The sequence below is a fragment of the Sus scrofa genome, chromosome 10 (genome assembly GCF_054392235.1).
Source record: "Sus scrofa isolate SSC_HxYL_T2T_F1_AM1 chromosome 10, Sscrofa_HxYL_maternal_Yorkshire_Landrace_v2.0, whole genome shotgun sequence".
Classification (NCBI taxonomy): domain Eukaryota; kingdom Metazoa; phylum Chordata; class Mammalia; order Artiodactyla; family Suidae; genus Sus; species Sus scrofa.
The window spans coordinates 26,882,301-26,898,981 of record NC_139392.1 but is presented as its reverse complement, the minus strand read 5'-3'; the positions used below and the strand labels follow the sequence as shown (position 1 = coordinate 26,898,981).

The following is a 16,681-nucleotide window of genomic DNA, read 5'->3' as shown; positions in this document are numbered from 1 at the left end:
AGAAAAAGAATCTGGGAGCTCTTTGGTGACCTAGCAGTTAAGAACTTGGCATGGTCACCACTGTGGCTCAGGTTCAGTCCCTGGCCTGGAGACTTCTGCATGCCACAGGCACAGCCAAAACAAACAAACAAACAACAGAAAAAGAATCTGTCCCTCAGTTTCCCTTCTGGCCTCCCTGAATTGGGGGTGCACCTGCTCCCCAACCCTCCCCCGCCCCCCCCCCCCGCCGTCGCCTCCAGGGCAGGCACTGGGGCTGTCTGGCCACAGCAAACCTGACCCTGTCTCTGTCTTGCAATCGGAGGCAGGCTCTGGCCTGGCCCCCCGACCCCAGGGGGTCTCTGGTGGCTTCTGCCCACACAGATGGAGGCCTTGATCGCCCACCCCCCGAGGTTCTCCTCCAGCCCGGTGACACTGCATCACTAAGGGTCTTTATGGAGTACATGAATCCCGATGATTTAGGGCTTCTATTGCTCATCACAGACAGGAATAAACAGGGAGGTGGGGCCACCCTGAATCTGCACCATCCAGGACAGTGACCCCGCCCCACGAGGGCCCTGAGACAGGCTCTGAGTGAGGTTCATTACAGACCCCTGAGACTCAGCAGGAAGAAAGAGTGTAAAATGTCTCCAGAGTTCCCATTGTGGTGCAGCAGAAACGAATCTGACGAGGAACCATGAGGTGGCGGGTTCGATCCCTGGCCTCGCTCAGTGGGTTAAGGATCCAGCATGGCTGTAGCTGTGGCATAGGTTGGCAGCTGCAGCTCCGATTTGACCCCTAGGCTGTGGCCCTAAAAAGCAAAAAAAAAAAAAAAAAAAAGACCTCTTTTAATTATCGTTACCTTTTTTATTGAGATATAATTCACATGCCATGAAATTCACCCCTTCCAATTGTGCAATTCAGCATTTTTTTAAAAGTAATTCACAAAGTTGTGCAACCAATTCAGCTATCCAATTCCAGGATATTTTCTTCTTTTTTTCTTTTCTTTTTGCTTTTTAGGGCCATACTCGTGGCATTTGGAGGTTCCCAGACTAGTGGTCCAATTGGAGCTACAGCCACCAGCCTACACCACAGCCACTGCAACGGCAGATCCAAGTCACACGTCTACAACCTACAGCACAGCTCACAGCAATGCTGGAGGCTTAACCCACTGAGCGAGGCCAGGGATCGAACCCACCACCTCACGGTTCCTAGTTGGATTCGTTTCCGCTGCGCCACAATAGGGCTCTCCCCAGGATATTTTCATCACCGCCAAAATAAACCCCACACCCACTAGCAGCTCCCTGCCCCCCAGGCCCTGGCAGCCGTTCATCCACTCTCTGCCTCTGTGGTTGTCCTGTTCAGACGTTTGGCATAAATGGAATCACACAGTGCGTGGCCTTTGGAGTCTGGGTCCTTCCACTGGTCGTGTTTTCAAAGTTCGTCCATGTTAGAGCATGCACTTCATTTTTTTTTATGGCTGAATAATACTAATTTGAATGGGAGCTCCACATTGTGTCTCTCCATTCAGCTGTGGATGGATATTTGGGTCATTTCCAACTTTTGCCCATCATGAATAACGCTGGTCAGACTGGGATGGTGGGCTCAGCCTGCGGGGGGTGGGGTGGTGGGGGAAAGAGAGCATCTGGCAGAAGGGGAGGGGCTGGTTCCTATGATCTTGGGGACAGAGACTCTGGGGACAGGGCCAGAAGGGGCTTGTTACTATCACCCTGGGGACAGGACCAGGAGGGGCTTGTCCCTGGGGACAGAGACCCCGGGGACAGAGCCAGGAGGGCCTTGTTGCTGTGACCCTGGAGACAGAGCCAGCTTAGAAAAAAAACCAAAGGCTTGGCTTTCTCAGGAAGAACTGAGCTGTCCCTGGCCCCACGTGGTGGGGACTTTGAAACACAGAAACGTAGTAGGTCTGGCTGAAACATTTTCATTTCATCCCAGCAAATATTTAAATGCAAAGGACTCTGCCAGGCCAGGTGCTGGGGATGGAAACAGAGGGCTGGTCCTCCACCCCCAGGCCGTGGGGACAGGGCGGAGAGAGCTGAAGGGCATGTGGAGGGGCTGTGCCTGAGGGCCCCCCAGAGGCCCATGGGCTGCATGTTTACCATGGGCCACGAGAAGAAACTCCTATTATTACCATTTGGGGTAAGAAGTTGGTATAGTAGCTCTTCTTACAAAGTTTCTTTTTTCTTTCTTTTTTTTTTTTTGTCTTTTTTTGCCATTTCTTGGGCCGCTCCTGCGGCATATGGAGGTTCCCAGGCTAGGGGGTCCAATCGGAGCTGTAGCCACCAGCCTTCACCAGAGCCACAGCAACGCCAGATCCAAGCCAAGTCTGCAACCTACACCACAGCTCACAGCAACGCTGGATCCTTAACCCACTGAGCAAGGCCAGGGATCGAACCCGCAACCTCATGATTCCTAGTCGGATTCGTTAACCACTGAGCCACAATGGGAACTCCAACAAAGTTTCTGTCTTTTAGTGGTCGCACTGATTTTTTTGGTGCATGAAACCATGTACCTGGAATTTGCCTCAGAATAATCCGGGGGTGGGAGGAACACAGGTGGGGTGGCGTCACTGACTGGGCGCCCAGAGGTCGCCATGCTCCAGTTTTGTGCACCTGCAGTTCCCTTAATAAAAAGTTAAAAAGGAGGAAGGAGGGAGAAAGAGATGGATGAGGGAAGTTGAGCATCTGGGGACGCCAGAGCCGGGGTTGGGGGGTGGACACAGGACACCCTGGATGGCAGGAACGGCACCCAAATGCAGCCGGGCACAGGGTGGCCTGAGTGCAGGCAGGAGGGGACGGGCTCAGACATGGGCTCCAGCCAGGTCACCAAGAGCTGCATGCCAGCTGAGAGGTCTGGGCTTCATCCCGAAATGACCAGGTGACATTGCCGAGGAGGTGGCTCTGGCTGCAGCCTGTAGGGGGCCTGGAGAGAGAAGAAGGACAGGGGACCAGCTCAGCCCAGCACAGCGTTGCAGTGGGTGGTGTGAGGCGTGTCAGGACGTGGGTGAGATGGTGCCACCGTCCTGAGCCCACCCCGAGGATGCTGGAGGTCTTCGCTCATGCCTCCCTTTTCGGCCCAGGACTGGCTCCAGAATCTTTAGGACCCAGTGCGATACTGCAGCCTGGGGCCCTGCTCAGGAATCACTTAGCCTCGCAAGGTGGTGACACAGAGCCTGAGGCCACACGGGCAGAGTGAGTCCAGGCCTCCATCCAGCATGGGCGGGCAGGACGGGGGGGAGACTAAGAGGACGGCGTGTCCCTCTGGCCACCCCTGGGACCTGGCGCTCGGGGACAAAGGCTTCTTCCATCTAAGTAGCTTCCCAATGTTTTCCAGACTTGCCGCCGTGTCTGCCTGGGACGGGGTGCGGGAGCCCAGGGCCAGCCGGGCACTTTGGGGAGCTGGGTGCCAAAGGGACTTGTTTGTTTCTACAAAAGGGGTTTTCAGTTTCTCCAAAAATGGGGTTTGCTACAAGCTGCCCAGTGTGAGTCACCAGACCCGTCGGCCAAAGACTTGGGTCTGTGGCGGAGGCTTCGGAGCCAGCCGAGCAGATTCTAGTGACCCTTCAGCCCTGGGGTGGCGCCTTCACGGCCACTGGACTCCCCGCATGGGGCTGGCCAGTGCAGGCCCTGTACAGCCGTGACCACATGGCTCCAGGAGGGAAATGCAGGCCCTCGGGGACAGCAGTCGGGCCCTTCCCTTCTTGCCCTGCTTCTTGTGGTCCCTGGGGACCCCCGGCAGCAGGCAAGAGCCACAGCTCTGCCGCAGTGGCCGCCTTCCCCTGGTTAACATTTCAGGTCTCTTCCCAAAAAGTCAAGGGCAAACTTTGGGGAAACGTCCAGTGTGGGGGCCCAGCCGTCCAAGTCTGCACATCACCCACTTTTCCAGACGGCAATTGCCCTCCATCCCAGGGAATAGACCGGGGGCAAAGCAGATGCAGAGGTGACCGAGTCTCACACTGGACAGCATGAGTGTCTCATGTCCCAGGTTCGCCCCCCCAACCCCCAACTCTGAGGTCATCCTGGGAGGTGAAGGCGAACAGCGGCATCTGTTTACATTGGAGTCGGAGGCGGGGTCCGAGCCCCTGCGGTCCTTCTGCACAGCCCTAATATCTATCCCTGGGCTCTGCCGACTCTGTTATCACTGGAACAGAGCCAAGCTGGGCTCCGCAGCAAGTCCCGCCCAGTGGCTGCGCAAAGGGGTGTCACCACCCCTTTCTCTGACCCCGTCCTCTCCCTCCTCCCTGCCGTTGGCCTTAGGGGTCTTGGTTTTTCCTTTTGTTTTTGTTTTTTTCCTTTTTTTGCATGAAACTGAACTATTTAAAGACAAATTTCTTTTTTTCTCTTTCTTTTTAGGGCCACATATGGAGGTTCCCAGGCTAGGGGTCATATCTGAGCTATAGCTGCAGCCTACACCACAGCCACAGCAAAGCAGGCTGAGCCACATCTGCAACCTGCACCGCAGCTCACAGCAACTCCGGATCCCTAACCCACTGAGCGAGGCCAGGGATCGAACCTGCATCCTCATGGACACTAGTCAGGTTCATTAAGCCCTGAGCCACAATGGGAACTCTTCCTTTTTTTTTTTTTTTTTTTCATGGAACAACTTTTGCTTTTTTCCTGATTACAGAAGTAATTCCGGGTAATTCGGGTAGCTCCCTGGTGGTGTAGTGGTTAGGACAGGGCGCTTTCACTGCTGCAGCCCAGGTTCAGTCCCTGGGCTGGGAACCAAGATCCCATATCATACCCCTGCACCTTTCGGCAAAAAAAAAACAAAAACAGATATTGGTTTTAGGGGAAAAGTTCATATCATCTTCCAAAATAAAACCCAGCTGAATTAAAGATCTGAGCTGGGGCCTCTGCAGGGTAAGGATTTACCAGGAAAAAGGGGAAAGCGCTTTCTAGGCTCCCAGGACCAAGGAGCCACCAGCGCCTCTCAGGAAAGGGAGTGAGTGGGTGGACCTGTTTGCTGGCAAGTCCCAACGCGCAGCAGGAAGGCTGTCCTGGGCGGGCAGGCCAGTGAGAAGGCAGTTGCAGGGAGAGGTGACAGCCTGGCCCAGAGGAGCAGGGGAGGCTGGGAGAAGTGGGTGTGTAGCTATGGACTCGCCTGCCTGTAGATGCGGGTAAAGCTGTCTTGTGAAAAGGAGACTGAGCTCACAGCTTCCCCCCAAATCCCCTGGGAGGGGTAGAGGGGTCCAGGCTGCCTCCCACCCCCTTCTCACCAGGGCTTCTGATTTGAGCCATGGACTTGGGGGACCCATCCACCCAGATGGGTAGGCGAGACGGTGGGCAGAGAGGAGGAGTTTTGGGGTGCTTTGGGGCTCAAAAGCTGAGACATTCATAAACAGTTGGATTCTAGGGTCTGAACCTCCATCCTGGGGTCTGGCCCAGAAGTACAGCGTCAAGAGACATCAGAACAGAGACCTGGAGTTCCCATCCTGGCGCAGTGGAAACAAATCCAACTAGGAACCATGAGGTTGTGGGTTCGATCCCTGGCCTCGCTCAGTGGGTTAAGGATCTGGCATTGCCGTGAGCTGTGGTGTAGGTTGCAGATGTGGCTCGGATCTGGCGTTGCTATGGCTGTGTCATAGACTGGTGGCTACAGCTCCGATTGGACCCCTAGCCTGGGAACCTCCATATGCTGTGGGTGTGGCCGTAAAAAGACCAAAAAAAAAAAAAAAAAAAAAAAGAACAAAGACCCAACCCTTGACACCAGAGCAGGTGAGGGCACCCCAGCTTCCCCTCCCTCTAGTGTCCTCCCTCTTCAGGCAGGACAGTGGGCACCTTGCCTTCCCAGATTTGTGGTCCCCTAGCCAGGCCAGAGCCTCCCCTCCCAGCATCAGGCACAGGCTCAGGTGGGCTGCCCCAGGTGACTGTGACAGCCTGGTGCCTCTGGACAAGACAAGTTCTCAGGTGTGGATCAGCACTCACACAGGGCTGGGAGCAGGGAGGGCCTCCCAGGGGACATAGTCCTGCCTGGTGTTCCCATGGGGACTGTTTGTGGATGGCACACTTGGTGACAGGCACTGACTCTGCAGGGGCCCTTGTGCTGGGAGCTGCAGGGGTCGGAGCATTGCAGGTCTCAGAGCACATGCGCTGCCCCACAGCCAGCGCCAACTCCATTTCCAGCTCCTGTTTCTTTTCTTTTCTTTTCTTTTTTGCCTTTTCTAGGGCCACTCCTGCAGCATATGGAGGTTCCCAGGCTAGGGGTCCAATCAGAACTGTAGCCACCGGCCTATGCCACAGCCGCGGAAACATGGGATCCGAGCGCATCTGCAACCTACACCACAGCTCATGGCAACACCGGATCCTTAACCCACTGAGCAAGGCCAGGGATCGAACCTGCAACCTCATGGTTCCTAGTCAGATTCTTTAACCACTGCGCCACGACGGGAACTCCTAGCCCCTGTTTCTTGAGGGACTAACTAGACCCAGTTTCAGGCAGGAGCGAGGGGATGTCGAAGCCCCTGCCACCTCTTTCCCTGTGGCCTCTCCAGGCCACCACTCAGGTCTCGGTTTCCTCTGAGCCCACTTGGAGCTCAGAGCTGTGGGGGGGGACCCCTGACTTGTCCTGCAAGGGACCAGTGGGGACCGTCAATGGCTTCCACACTGGGGACTCGAAAGGGTCGGGGAGGGCACAGGGTGACCTGGGGAGGACCAGACCAGGGAGCTTCCGGGGGCACTCTGTCCCTGAACCATGCCTGGGCCGGAACTGAGGAGCTCCATGTGGGGAAGACTGAGAGGGGGCTTTTCAGGGGGATGCAGTGACTCTGAGGCCAGCCTGAGGGTCTGTCAGCTGAAGGAGAGGGGACGACCTCTGCCACGTGACTAGGATGTCAGCCCGTGGCCTCGTCCCCCCCCCCCCGTGGGGTTCTGTATCCTAAGGAGAGGCGAGGGTGCAAGAGGCGGGGCCCTGGGGCATTTGGGCCCTTGTGGGTGCCCCGTGCCAGCCATCACCATTGGTGGGTGAGCGCCCCCTCTACCCTGCCTGCATCATCGGGGGACTGGCTGGGGTTGGGGAAGATTTCCCAGCTTCCTGCTCCGCCCAGCGGGCTCCAGGGTTTGGGACCCGGCCACTTCCCTTTTCATGGAAAAGTACAAAACGCAGGTCTCGTGACTATGGGCCATGTGCTTAATCTCACCCAGGGAAACGACGCTGAGATTCCGAGTGAGGGATCAGGCACCTCGAGGCGGGGACAAGCCCGAGACGAGCCCTCCTGCCTGTCTTCATGGCAGAAGCACCTCCCAGGAGAGCCCCCAGCACGTGGCTGGCTGCCTCCTGCCCCAGCCCCCTGGTCTGAGTCTTGGCTCCACCACACACAGCTGCACAAGGAGCTCATCGGGGGGCCGGGCCAGGGGCAGCACCACGGGTGGCCCTAGCCCTTGGCAAGCTCTCATTTTCAGGGACATCCTGATAGACAGGCATTTCCTCTCCTGCTTTGGCAGTGAAAGTGGTGCAATTTTCTCTTCCCTGTTTCTTGCCCAATCAGACCAGGCTTCCAGAGGACGTGGCAGGTGGCCCGAGGTGGGGAGAGAGGCTGCGTCTGGACCAACCCAAGACGTTTCGCGGGGACCCACCCCCAGAGCGACTGCATGAGGCCACGGCCCTGGAGGAGTGGGGGCCAGAGGCACTCTGACCTGGACCCCGACTGCTAGGTCCCTGGCACACATCATAGGTCCTTAGAGGCGTTCTGAGGTTACCCTTTCCATACCCCTGGCTCCATGAGGAGCAGCCCAACCCCAAAGCTTTTCCCAAAGGAAAAACCTATTGCTGCTGCGTCTCCTCCAGCAGCCGGCGGACCTTCGCTGCATGGAGAGTCCTAGTTCCATCCCCCGAAACCCTCCTAGTCCCGGGGCCCGGAGACAGGACCGCAGGCAGAAAGTCACCTCTGGAGGTCACCAGGATGCACACCAAGTTCTAGAGGCAGAAGTCTCCGACGAGCCAGGAGGCAGCTCTGCTTTGTGCCGAGGAGCTTGGCTCCGTGGAAATCCCAGCCCTGGGAGGCCGCGGGCTGCTTCTCCTTTTAAGGCAACATCTGAGCTCTCAGCTGCCTGCGCTGCGAGGCCCCAGCCCCACTCATTCCTGGCTATTTGGAGGAAAGGATGATTAATCAGCACCCGTTCCCCGCCCCCCCCAAGCCTGTTTTTCATTAGGTTCTTTTTAAAGGGCTGGTGCACCCCCTCTGGAGCAGGCGAGCCCCTAGGATTCAGGGTGGGGGGGGCTCTGGGCATGAGGAAATGCCTGATGAGGACAAGGGGGAGGGGCTGGACCAGGAGAGGCTTGGAAAGTGGGAGAACGGTCCTGAAGGGGGCTGGGCTGGGGGAGGAGGAGCTGCAGATGGCGCCTCTGCCTTCAGCAGGGAAGTGGGGGGGAGTGCTCCGTGGACTGGGGGCCCGCTGGTGCGCTGGGCTGAAATGCGGGTTCTCTGAACACTGGGCAAGGTCAGCTGAGTGGCAGCAGTGGGGGCCGTGCGCAGTGTGCATAGCAGGTCGAGAGAGCGAAGGGGTAGGGTGGGCCTGCCTGCCCTCTGCCTGCAGCCAGGGCTGTGGTCCCAGGTCCCAGAGTGGACAGGGGACGGAGTCTGGTGGAAGCCTTCTTAGCCTGGTGGGCTGGAGGTGGGGGGTAGGGGCAGGGCTGCCCTGGCCAGACTGAGGGCAGGTCTTTTCCCATCAAGGCAGTCCCCTCCCCTCCTGCCCAGCCCCAGAGGATGCTCTGAAAAGTTGATACCATCAGGTTCCTTGGTCCCATCTCACCCTAACGAAGCACTGGAACAGTGGACGGGTTACACATTTCTTAAAGTGAAAGTACCTTGCATGCTGGTTAAAAAAGAGTGCCCAACTCACTCTACAATAGTCTTTATACCCCACAAACTGAGTGGAGACCCAGCTTGATCTTCTGCTGGGTCTTGGGCAGGATAACTTATTTGCATGGGGAACAGGTTACACGTGGTGACGGGTTGAGGCATGGGCAACATTGCTTCTCCAGCAGGGAGTGAGCAGCCCAGGCTGGTCAAGGTGGTGGAAGGGCCATCACAAGGAGACCCGGCCAGAGACTTTGGGGTTTCATCTTTTTTTTTTTTTTTTGTCTTTTTGCCTTTTCTAGGGCCGCTCCCATGGCATATGGAGGTTCCCAGGCTAGGGGTCCAATCAGAGCCATAGCCGCCAGCCTACCAGAGCCATAGCCGCCAGGCTACACCAGAGCCACAGCAATACTAGATCCGAGCCACGTCTGTGACCTACACCACAGCTCACGGCAACGCCGGATCCTCAACCCACTGAGCAAGGCCAGGGACCGAACCCACATCCGCATGGTTCCTAGTCGGATTTGTTAACCACTGCGCCACGACGGGAAGCCCTGGGGTTTCATCTCTTTGAAGGGGACTTGAAGACAATAACAGGGACATACCCGGTTCTGGGGACCAGAGTGGGAGGTCCCCACCCTGTGCCCATCACTCCGGCCCCATGAGTCCCCAGCGTGGCCCGGCCCACGGGAGGGGGAAGGGGTGCACCCTGAGGCTCTGTCTCAGCAGGGCCCGTGCTCCTTGGCTGCCTGATGGGACTCGCACAGAGGAGCTGAGGACCCCCGCAGCTAAATAAACCCTGGGGCTGGTCCCCACCTATGCTCTCGTCCCAGGTACACACTGTTGCTGCAGGGCCAGCCAGTAGCCCACTCCCTCCAGGAGGCGGTGGGTGAGGAAGGGCCACGCTGGCCAAGCGTGGGCTTCTGTCCCCATTACCCTGCTCACCTTCCAGGGGTCAGGCCATCTCATCCTGTTCAGAACCTTCAGAAGGACAGGGCAGCCTCCCTGGGGGCCCAACTGGTCTGGGGTCCATCAGAGTCCGACTGCTAGATCTAGGGTCTCATCTTAGGCAATTCAGCTGCATTGGTGGCTCCCAGGCTAAGTTGCAGATTTTGCCTTGAATTTTGGCCTCTAGCTCAGCACAGTGACACGCCCCCCCCCCCCCGGCCCCCAGCAATCTCAGCACAGGGTGCAGCACCCACTCCCAGTCCCAGCAGAGCGATCCTGAAGTCGGCTCCCCTGGCAGACCCCAGCCTCCTCACAGAGAGGGCAGGTCCTTAGCAAAGTGCTTACTGAAAAATAAGGAAAAGCACGTGGCTTTTTCAAAAAGCATGCATTTGCGAAGTTCCTGCTGTGGCTCAGTGGTTAATGAATCCAACTGGGAACCACGAGGTTGCTGATTCGATCCCTGGCCTTGCTCAGTGGGTTAAGGATCCGGCATTGTTGTGAGCTGTGGTGTAGGTTGCAGACGCAGCTTGGATCTGGCATGGCTGTGGCTGTGGTATAGGCCAGCAGCTACAGCTTCGATTCGACCCCTAGCCTGGGAATCTCCATATGCCACGGGAGTGGTCCAAAAAATGGCAAAAAAAAAAGCATGCACTTGGCGTAAAGGCAACATCTTTATTCTCTTAGGTCTGCCTTCCTTCTTCATTGTTGGCTCTGTCTTTTTTCTGTGAAGTGAGGATGGTAGAGAGAAGGTCTAATCACCCCCAGTTGGTAAAATAAAATGTAAGCAGTCCTTTGCTGGTACCTCCAAACTTTTCCTTTGAAAAGGTATTGGCTATAAAAGCCCAGTATCTGAGAGCTGCTGCCATACCCCGGGGGCCAGGGCAGGGCTGTGCACAGACAGCAAGAAAACCCATGTTTTTTTTTTCTGTTGTTGTTGTCTTTTTGCCATTTATTGGGCCACTCTCGCGGCATATGGAGTTCCCAGGCTAGGGGTCCAGTTGGAGCTATAGCCACCAGCCTATGCCAGAGCCACAGCAACGCAGGATCCGAGCCACGTCTGCAACCTACACCACAGCTCACGGCAGTACCAGATCCCCAAACCCACTGAGCAAGGGCAGGGACCGAACCCGCAACCTCATGGTTCCTAGTTGGATTCGTTAACCACTGAGCCATGACGGGAACTCCAAACCCGTGGTTTTTTTGTTGTTGTTTTGTTTGCTTTTCAGGGCCGCACCCTTGGCATATGGAGGTTTCTAGGCTAGGGGTCTAATTGGAGCTGTAGACACCGGCCTACACCACAGCTCGTGGCAACGCCGATCCTTAACCCACTGAGCAAGGCCAGGGACTGAACCCGCAACCTCATGGTTCCTATCTGATTCGTTTCCATTGTGCCACGACGGGAACTCCGAAAACCCATGTTTTAATGAATGTTGTAAAAGATCAAACACAATGCAAAAAAAAAAAAAAAAGATGAAAGAAAATTCAAAATTTTCAACGGAGTGTTAGGGATGTTTCCTTTTGCCTCTTTTCCATCAAGACTCAGCGGGGGTATTTCCCCTCTTGGCGAAGTGGTCATTGAATCCGACTAGGAACCATGAGGTTGCGGGTTCGTTCCCTGGCCTTGCTTAGTGGGCTAAGGATTCAGCATTGCTGTGAGCTGTGCTGTGGGTTAAGGATTCAGCATTGCTGTGAGCTGTGCTGTGGGCTAAGGATTCAGCATTGCTGTGAGCTGTGCTGTGGGCTAAGGATTCAGCATTGCTGTGAGCTGTGCTGTGGGTTGCAGATGTGGCTCGGATCTGGCATTGCTGTGGCTGTGGCATAGGCCGGTGGCTACAGATCCGATTGGACCCCAGCCTGGGAACCTCCATATGCTGCGGGAGCGGCTCAAGAAAAGGCAAAAGGACAAAAAAAAAGGACTCAGCGGGGACCTCCTTCCTCCTCACCCACAACAGAGGAAGGACATTTGGGGTCTGAGAATCTTCTGGGGAGGAGCAGCCACAGCCCCTGCCCCAGGTTCCTGGGGCCTAAGGACCCTGAGGGTCTGCAAGTCTCCCCACAGCTCACCTTGCCACCCACCCACCCCACCCTCCAACCCCGGGCCCGTCCTGAGGTTCCAGGAGGTCACCTAAGTGCCCCCAAGTCCATTCTGTCTCCCTCCACAGCCAGCTCTTCATGTTTATTTTTCTTTTCTGAATTCTCAGGAGGGCAAGCAAGGCGAGACCAAGGCAGACGCCAAGAACGGAGAGGAGAGGTGCAGAGATGCCAGCAAGAAGCCCCTGGGCCCCCGACGGGACTCAGACCTGGCGAAGGAGCCAAGAAAGGGCGTCTTGAAGAAAAGCTTCTCGAGAGACAAGGAGGAAGCCGATGGCAAAAGTACAGAGAGGCCCAAGGAGGAGAAACTCATCAGGGGCCTTGAGAAGGGACGGGTCAGGGCCGCCGTGGACAGGAAGGAGGCCGGGAAGGAAGGGCGGGCACAGGAGGGGACAGCCGCCCCCAGGAAGGACGAGGAGAGGCAGGGGCGTGACAGGAGCCCCGGTGCAAGCAGGGACAAAGGCAAGAAAGGAGAGGAGAAGAAGGAGGCCAGCAGGAGAGAGGAGGTGGCGAAGGTGAAGGGGCGTGGGAAGGATGCGGACGCCCGGACCGAGGGCCAGGAGGTGGCGAGAGGGACAGACGCCCGGACAGAGCGCCAGGAGGTGAAGAGACGGAGTGGGGACACGGGCGCCAGGACGGAGGAGGAGAAGGCCAAAAAGGAGGAGCCCCCGCATGCAAAGGCACCCCGAGAGGAGAGCAAGACCCCAGCACCGGAGCCCCCAGCCCCCGGGGCACCCCCAAAGCCGGCTGACGTGCCTGCCCAGGCCGGGGAGGAAGCGGCCCCCAGCATCTTTGACGAGCCCCTGGAGCGGGTGAGGAACAACGACCCGGAGGTGACCGAGGTCAATGTCAACAACTCAGACTGCATCACCACCGAAATCCTGGTGCGCTTCGCCGAGGCGCTGGAGTTCAACACCGCCGTCAAGGTCTTCGCCTTGGCCAACACGCGGGCCGACGACCACGTGGCCTTCGCCATCGCCATCATGCTCAAGGCCAACAAGACCATCACCAGCCTGAACCTGGACTCCAACCACATCACGAGCAAGGGCATCCTGGCCATCTTCCGGGCGCTCCTCCAGAACAGCTCGCTGACCGAGCTCCGCTTCCACAACCAGCGCCACATCTGCGGCGGCAAGACGGAGATGGAGATGGCCAAGCTGCTCAAGGAGAATACCACGCTGCTCAAGCTGGGCTACCACTTTGAGCTGGCCGGGCCCCGCATGACCGTCACCAACCTGCTCAGCCGCAACATGGACCGGCAGCGGCAGAAGCGGCTGCAGGAGCAGCGGCAGGCGCAGGAGGCCCGCGGGGAGAAGGCGCTGCTGCAGGTGCCCAAGGCTGGGGCCCCCGCCAAAGGCTCCCCGAAACCCTCCCCGCAGCCATCCCCCAAGGCCGCCCCCAAGAACTCTCCAGGGAAAGGGGGTGCCCCAGCTGCGCCCCCCCCACCCCCGCCACCCCTGGCCCCCCCACTCATCATGGAGAACCTGAAGAACTCGCTCTCACCAGCCACCCAGCGGAAGATGGGCGACAGGCTTCTCCCTGCCCAGGAGAAGAACTCCCGGGACCAGCTGCTGGCCGCCATCCGCTCCAGCAACCTCAAGCAGCTCAAGAAGGTCAGCAGCTGGGGGCTCAGCAGGGGGCCCGACTGGGAACGGGGGGGGGGGAAGAACCTGCCTCATCTCAGCCGCCTGCGCCCCAGGCTGGCCACCCCTGGGTTCCAGGAAACCCGTTTCTCCCAGAAATGGTGGAGCAGCTTCAGGCTCTCCAGGTCTTCCCTCACCCGTTCCCCAAACAAAAATGGTCTTTGTGTCCCTAACTCCCTCTCAGGACCAGTTTATCCCAAAGATCCCAGGAGATCCTGCTTCTAAGGCTCTGCCTCCCCGGGTGGCAGAGTCGTGGTCCTCAGCCTGGCCGGGCTCCATCTCCACCACCTCGCCAGTAATGCCAGGGTCATTTAATGGCATCCAGTTTTTGAAAAGGGAACAGGCATCCTCTGTCGACACCGCATTTGTTCGGGAGACCAGAGGGACGGGAGGTGAGAGGAATTCCAGGGGCCCCTGCCCGGCGACCTCCTCTAAACCGTCTCTGCTTTGCCCCAACAGGTACAGGTGCCCAAGCTACTTCAGTAGGATCCCACCGCAGGCGCCGACCGCCCCCGCCACGCCCGCCCAGGCCCCGCCTCCCAGGGCCGCACAGACCCCGCCCACCGCGCCGGCTGACCTGCTCTGCCTGGGAGAGCTGGAGGCCTGGGCCAGCTCTGCGAAGGATGCTCTCCTCGCTTTCTTTTTCTTGTCTCTGAGGCTCTCCTCAAATGTCTTTTAAGCCTGGAGCTGAGGTTTCTGGACAAGAAGAGTCCTTTTAGCACGTGACCGAGAAGAGGGCCCGCCTGGGGCCTATGTGGCTGGCTGGCAAGCTGCCAAAGGCCTGGGATCCGGGAAAGGTGTCCCCCAGGGACCATGCGACCCCCCCGGCCCCACTGCCCTCCAGGGCCAGGATTCAGGCCTCTGAGGAGCCCATGGGGCAAGGCTGCTGGGCTGGTGGGTCTCTGCGAGGGGCAGGGGCCCTAGGGGAGAGGGAGGAGGGGCTGAGGATACCCCCAGCCCGCTCTGGGCTAATGAGAGGCCATGGCAGGGGCACCGGGCCTGGTGGGGAGTGGGCTCCAGATGGGAGGAGAGGATAGACAGCGGCTGGACCTGAAGGTTTGAGGCCAAAGCAGACATTTCCTCACACCCACCTGCTGTTGTATAAATGGCTGTGTATCTGTTTTTCCATGAGATTTTGATAATATATACAAGCCTTTAGCTGTGAGTGGCCATGCCCACTTCTGTGATGTCCCGAAGGTCCCGAGGCTCACCTGTGCTCCCTGGAGGGCTCTGGAAACTCAGGTTCCCTGCCATGACACCGTGAGCTGGCCACAACACAAGCTTCCATTAGCCATAGAGAGCACAGCTTGGGGGAAAGACTGAAACAGAGGGGCTGGCTCCCCGCCGACCTGGCTGTCCAGGCCCGGGCCTCAGCCCAGCTGTCTGGGGTCAGCAGGAAGGCAGAGCTGCTGTCGGGGCAGCAGGCAGAGTGGAGCACAGGCCGCTAGAATAGCTCTATTAGGCATGTTGGGACTGCTCCATCTGTAACTGGTCCTAACTGCGGGCTGGGGTCCTGCTCCTCTCAGCAGCCCTAAATCCTGAAGGCAGAGAAATGAAAGGACCACCAGGAACAGGGGCCACATCACACGCATGCGCCCCGTCAGCCCTGGTCCCTGATTTCACTCCCTGCCCCTGCGCCCTCCACCGCGAATACATCAAAGGCATCTTTCTGGCTTGACTGGCTCAAAGGGCCCCATCTTAGAGCTCCAACAGGCCCTGTCGCTTTAGGACGCGGCATGCTTAAATCAAGATTGGTGGACTGTGGGACTTCCTGTTGTGGCTCAGCGATAAGGAACCCGGCTAGTATCCATGAGGCTGCGGTTGGATCCCTGGCCTGGCTCAGTGGGTTAAGGATCCAGAGTGGCTGTGGCTGTGGTGAAGGCCAGCGGCTACAGCTCCAGTTTGTCCCCTAGCCTAGGAACCTCCATACGCCGAGGGTGAGCCCCCCCCCAAAAAAAAAACAGGCCGAAAAAAAAAGATTGTCCTACTGAAAACCACCCTGGGCTGTTCCCAGGCAGCAAGGGGCACCGCCCTCCGCTGCCTCCCCTCCCCGGTGGGCTCCGCCCTTCCATGACGTCATCCCTTTTGAGCCAGGGGCGGGGGCGCAGCGCCACCTGGCGGACACCGCGATCCCCGGCCTCCAGAGCGCGGCTTTCGGAGCCTGGATTGTGGGCAGCAGGACCCCAGGTGGCCTTCCCCGCGGGGAGGCCTGGGGGCAGGTCGTCCTGGAGCCACGGGCTTTTAGTGATCAGCTGAATTAAGAGGAGAGTTCGCCTGGCAAAGCAAATGACTTGACAGCTGATAGATCTGGATTCAAAGCCAGGTTTCCTGTGGACCTGGGCCAGGAGGCTACCCAGGGCCCTCCAGCGGCAGCAGCCGGCTCCCCTGCCTCGCCCGGGACCGCAGGAAAAGTGTCCTCCCCCACCCGCCCGTCTGGGCTGGCACTCAAGCCCTGGAGGAGCCCAGGCTGCGGGGCCAACTGTCCCCACTTCCTGTCGCAGGAGGTCCGTGCAGTGCGGGGGCAGGGGCCTGGGCTGGGGTCGGGGTGGGGGTGGGGTTCTGGATCAAGGCCACTCTGATGGCTCCTCTAAGAAACATCAAGATCTGCTGGGAGTTCACTCCAGCTCAGGGAGTTCACTCCAGCTCAGCGAGTTCAGGATCTGGCGTTGTCACTGCGGTGGCTCTGATTACAGCTGTAGCTCAGGGTGGATCCAGGAACTTCCGCATGCCCGGGTGTGGCCAAAAAAAAAAACAACAAAACCAAAGGCGAGTCACCCACCAAAATCATCCAGCCTAGTGGGCTGCCCTGTCTGGGTTGAGGGGAAGGGGTGTTGTTGCCTGAGACAGGCACCTGACCTGGGAAGGGGTCCCCCTCTGCCCCCTTGCCCCCTGCTGGCGTATACCTGCCCTCTCTGGCTGGGCACCCCCTCCCACCCCGTGGCCTCCTCCAGGCCTCTCTCCCCCTCCTTTCTCCCACAGGCCGGGCCTCACTTTCCCAGCAGCCTCCATTCTCCCCAGCTCCTGGCCTCCATCACCCCAGCGCTCCCCTTTCTCACTAACCTCTGGCTCCTGGTCCCACTGTATTTCCAGGTTCCTCGATCCTAGCCCTCTTCCTGCCTTCTCCTCCTGGCTCAGCCTCCCCACCACCCGAGCAGACCCCGCTGCCCCCATAACACAGGCCACCATGTAAAACACTCCTCCTCCATCT

At 58.3% G+C, this 16,681-nt stretch overlaps 1 protein-coding gene and 1 long non-coding RNA gene across 2 annotated transcripts in view; one reads left to right on the top strand and one right to left on the bottom strand.

Annotated features, from left to right (window-relative positions):
• Positions 1-14,638, top strand: part of LMOD1 (leiomodin 1) — a 28,517-nt gene extending 13,879 nt beyond the window's left edge. The window contains exons 2-3 of the mRNA XM_021064524.2: positions 11,941-13,443; positions 13,933-14,638. Coding sequence (XP_020920183.1) covers positions 11,941-13,443; positions 13,933-13,959 — 1,530 coding nt within the window. The 3' untranslated portion in view covers positions 13,960-14,638. The remainder of the gene's footprint in view (positions 1-11,940; positions 13,444-13,932) is intronic.
• LOC110255662 (uncharacterized) lies at positions 962-7,989 on the bottom strand. The gene is made up of 2 exons (XR_002336279.2): positions 7,878-7,989; positions 962-2,916 (listed from the first exon to the last, which is right to left on the bottom strand). It is a non-coding gene; the product is annotated as an uncharacterized LOC110255662 (long non-coding RNA).
• Positions 14,639-16,681: the final 2,043 nt, after the last annotated feature.